Raw genomic sequence first — 4,065 nt, 5'->3', positions numbered from 1 at the left:
GGCCAGTAGTAATTGTCACTTCTGAACAGCAGCTTTCAGAGCCACCATGTATTTTGGCCATCATGCTGTTCTCTGTATGGTAAGAATGGATGTTCCCAATAGGACCTCCTCCTTCAGTAGGATCCAAAAATCCAATGGCAGAAGGCCATAGTAGACCAACAACTGACACGGAACATGAGCAACAATGAATTTCAGTTGTCGTGAGCCCTCACAGCACGGAGTTATCTGTCAGTGCTCCACAGTGTAGCAGGTTGATGGAGGCAGCCCACACTTGATTCATGCACCACATTGGTTGCACTGACCCTGTACTATGTTGACCTTAAGTCACTCCCTTTCCTCAGCATTGGACATTGTACTCCTGGTCCCGTCTGTCTCACAATTCACGAGAGCCCCCTATCTTGCCCTGTCACTTTGAGAAAAGCCCTCTTGATATCCTTGTTCCTCAGACTGTACACCACAGGGTTGAGCAGGGCAGTGAGGACATTGTAAAAGAGTGAGATCTGCTTGTCTCGTTCAGGAGAATAGCTGGAGTTGGGCCTCATGTAGATGTAGGTGGCTGGAGCATAGAAAAATGTGACCACGGTCAGGTGGGAAGCACAGGTAGAGAAAGCCTTGCAGCGACTGCGTGTGGACTTGATCTTGAGAATGGACTGGGCAATCCGCATGTAGGAGGCCAGAATGAGGGAGAGCGGGGTAACAACAATGAACACACTGATGATGAAGTCCACCATCTCAATGAGGTGGGTATCCATGCAGGCCAAGCTTCGCACTGAGGGGCCCTCGCAGAAATAGTGGTTGATCATATTGGGCCCACAGTATGGTAGCTTCATGGTGAGGAAAGTATGGATTAGAGAGAAGAGGAAACCACAGGCACAGGTCCCAGCTGCCAGCTGTGTGCACAGATCCCAGCTGAGGATTACAGTGTAGCGCAGTGGGTAGCAGATGGCCACATATCGGTCATAAGCCATGAGTACAAAAACAATGCTCTCAGAAAGGCCCAGAGCACTAAACATGCACATCTGCAGCCAACAGGCAGCAAAGGAGATGGTCTGAGAGTGAGCGAGAAGATGCACCAACATCTGGGGCATGGTGGTGGTGACGTAGCCCATATCCAGCAGGGAGAGGACACAGAGGAAGAAGTACATGGGAGTGTGGAGATGCATGTCCAGCCAGATCAGGGTGACTATGAGCCCATTGCCCAGGACGGAGCTCAGGTAGAGGATAAGGAAGGCCAGGAAGAGCATCCTGTTGGACAGGGGGTCACTGGAGAAGCCCAGCAGGACAAACTCAGAAACCCAGCTTTGGTTTTGCCCTGGAGGCAGCTGCATGTTGAGGCCTGCAAGAGAAGCATGCTCCTTTAAGTGTCAAGAATGTCAGAGGATGTCAGGCTAGTATCTTAACTCTGGCCTCACTACTCACCTGCCGTATTGAACAAGTTACTTAATCTCTTTGAGCCTCAGTCCTCACCTGTAAAATGTGGCTAATAATAATGATGTCCCAGGGTTTTTATTAAGAGTAGATGCAATGAATATGAAGTGTCTATCACAATGCTTTAAAGCAATAATTAACAGTAAGTGCTCGTGTGCTATCTCTCCAGTCTAACTTCCCACCCTCTGCGGACAAACTGGTCACTCACGTGTGACAATCAATGTGCACCACATCAACTGAAGCCCTCCTAAACCTTTAGAGGTGGTATGAAGAGTGGATATGAACTACTACATAACCCTCCACCTCAGAGATCATTTCTCTACATAGCCAAAAGGGTCTCTGCCATGTAAACATTTCACCCTTGCCACCTAACTATGTGATGCTTTGTCAATAAAGAGCGGTAGAGGAGCACTGGGCTGTGATACCCTCAGGAGGGCACTAAGGGTGGGGTTTCAAGCGTTGCTCAGTTGCTCAGGGTGAGAGCCAGTGGGCTGCTGTCTGGTAGGGCCAGTAACACTCACACCGCATAGTCTCAGTGGACCAACCGCAGTCACACACTCAGGCCATACTCTCGCCAGCAGCCACTTCTGTGCAAGGTGTAGCTCAGCCCAGCAGTGTCCAACTGTATATTCCTGTGGTAGCCACACCGTTTTTGGAAAAAGTCTGAACTCAATGTTTTATTTTTTGAGGTTTGTCAGGAACAGGGGGAGTGAGAGAGGTATCTCCTAAATCCTTAGTCCCTTAATGTGCCCTCTCCTTCAGCCACAAGGCCCCATCCACTTTTATGTTTTCCACTTGAAACTTCTGAACCTCTTAGCATCCTCTTTTATCCTTCTAGTGGTTCCCTATCTTTTAGTAGTTAGCAATTCTTCATATCACATTTTCCCTAAAACACATTATTGGTGTGTTCTCTCTCCTGACAGGATCTTGGCTGATACAGATGCTAAATCTATAGTGACTGAGTTTGATAAGGAACACAATGTTACACAGTTAAAAGCTATCTATCCATAAAGCATTAATTAATTTACCACAAAAGAAAAAAGTGGTAACTGTCAGTGAGAAACTAGACATCTGAATGGAGTGACTACAATTAGCATGAGCTATAAGAAGCAGACACAATGTGTTGCCATATGTGAAATCCCAACAATATATCACCTATACATTATTTCAGCCCAAACTGCAAAACTTTAATCTAATAATGAGAAAACATCAAAGAAACCAAAATTCAGGAATTCCATAAAATAACTAGCTTCTAATCTTCAAAAAGTGTTCATATCATGAACAAGAAAGGCTGAGAATCTATACCAGGTGGAAGGAGACTGAAAAATATAATAATTAATACAATAAGTGATCCTGAAGAAGTAAATTAAATTAGATTATATAAATGTATCAATATTAAATTTCCTGAATTGGTAACCTCTCTATAAGAGAATACCCTTATTCTGTTATGTTTTAGGAAGTATTCTGAAGTATTAAGGGGTAAAGAAACATGGTATTTGAAAATTACTTTCAAATAGTTCTGGAAACTATAATAACAACAATGTGACAAATTGTTAAAAAATAATAAGTCTGCATGGTGTAAGGGGTTATGGGGAAGGCAGTGTAGCAAGCAAAGAGAAGGTAAATTATGAATATTTTGAAAATTATGAATTATTATCTGTGGCATCTTACTACAGTGATGGGCAGTGACTACAGTGGGGTATGGGTGGGGATGTGATAATATGGATAAATGTAGTAACTGCATTGTTTTTTCAAGTGGAACCTTCATAAGAGTGTATATCAATAATACCTTAATTAAAAAAAATAATAACAACAAACCTGGGTTAGGAAGTATTTCTTTGTAGTTTCCACCCAGCATTCTGTAAATTTGCAGCTATCTTTCAAAGTTTTTAAAAATTAAAAAATGTTCAATGTTCATCTTAGTATGATGGAAATGAAACATTCTCAGTGATTAGGTGAATGATTTACAAGCAGAATGGATAAGATGCAAGAGGCCTTTGAAGGAATAGAAGCCAGAGAACAGGAACGTATAGAAGCTGACATAGAGAGAGATAAAAGGATCTCTAGGAATGAAACAACACTAAGAGAACTATGTGACCAATCCAAAAGGAATAATATTCGTATTATAGGGGTACCAGAAGAAGAAGAAAGAGGAAAACGGATAGGAAATCTCTTTGAGGAAATAATTGCTGAAAACTTCCCCAAACTGGGGGAGGAAATAATCGAACAGACCATGGAATTACACAGAACCCTCAAAAGAAAGGATCCAAGGAGGACAACACCAAGACACATAGTAATTAAAATGGCAAGGATCAAGGACAAGGGAAGAGTTTTAAAGGCAGCTAGAGAGAAAAAGGTAACCTATAAAGGCAAACCCATCAGGCTAACATCAGACTTCTCGAAAGAAACCCTACAGGCCAGAAGAGAATGGCATGATATACTTAATGCAATGAAACAGAAGGGCCTTGAACCAAGGACACTGTATCCAGCACGACTATCATTTAAATATGATGGCGGGATTAAACAATTCCCAGACAAGCAAAAGCTGAGGGAATTTGCTTCCCACAAACCACCTCTACAGGGCATTCTACAGGGACTGCTCTAGATGGGAGCACTCCTAAAAAGAGCACAGAACAA

The 4,065-nt window shown here is 42.9% G+C and overlaps 1 protein-coding gene across 1 annotated transcript; it reads right to left on the bottom strand.

Moving 5' to 3' along the window:
• Nucleotides 1-380: 380 nt before the first annotated feature.
• Nucleotides 381-1,328, bottom strand: LOC108388510 (olfactory receptor 2A12-like). The gene has a single exon (XM_037002283.2). It carries the CDS (start codon nt 1,326-1,328, stop codon nt 381-383), a length of 948 nt encoding a protein of 315 aa, XP_036858178.2.
• Nucleotides 1,329-4,065: the final 2,737 nt, after the last annotated feature.

This window comes from Manis javanica, chromosome 4, assembly GCF_040802235.1.
Source record: "Manis javanica isolate MJ-LG chromosome 4, MJ_LKY, whole genome shotgun sequence".
Classification (NCBI taxonomy): Eukaryota; Metazoa; Chordata; class Mammalia; order Pholidota; family Manidae; genus Manis; species Manis javanica.
The sequence above is the reverse complement of the archived record's forward strand: the minus strand, read 5'-3'. Positions and strand labels throughout refer to the sequence as shown.

Coding starts and splice junctions, on each gene's coding strand:
- LOC108388510 (XM_037002283.2), bottom strand. CDS start 1,328: ATGCAGCTGCCTCCAGGGCAAAACCAAAGCTGGGTTTCTGAGTTTGTC.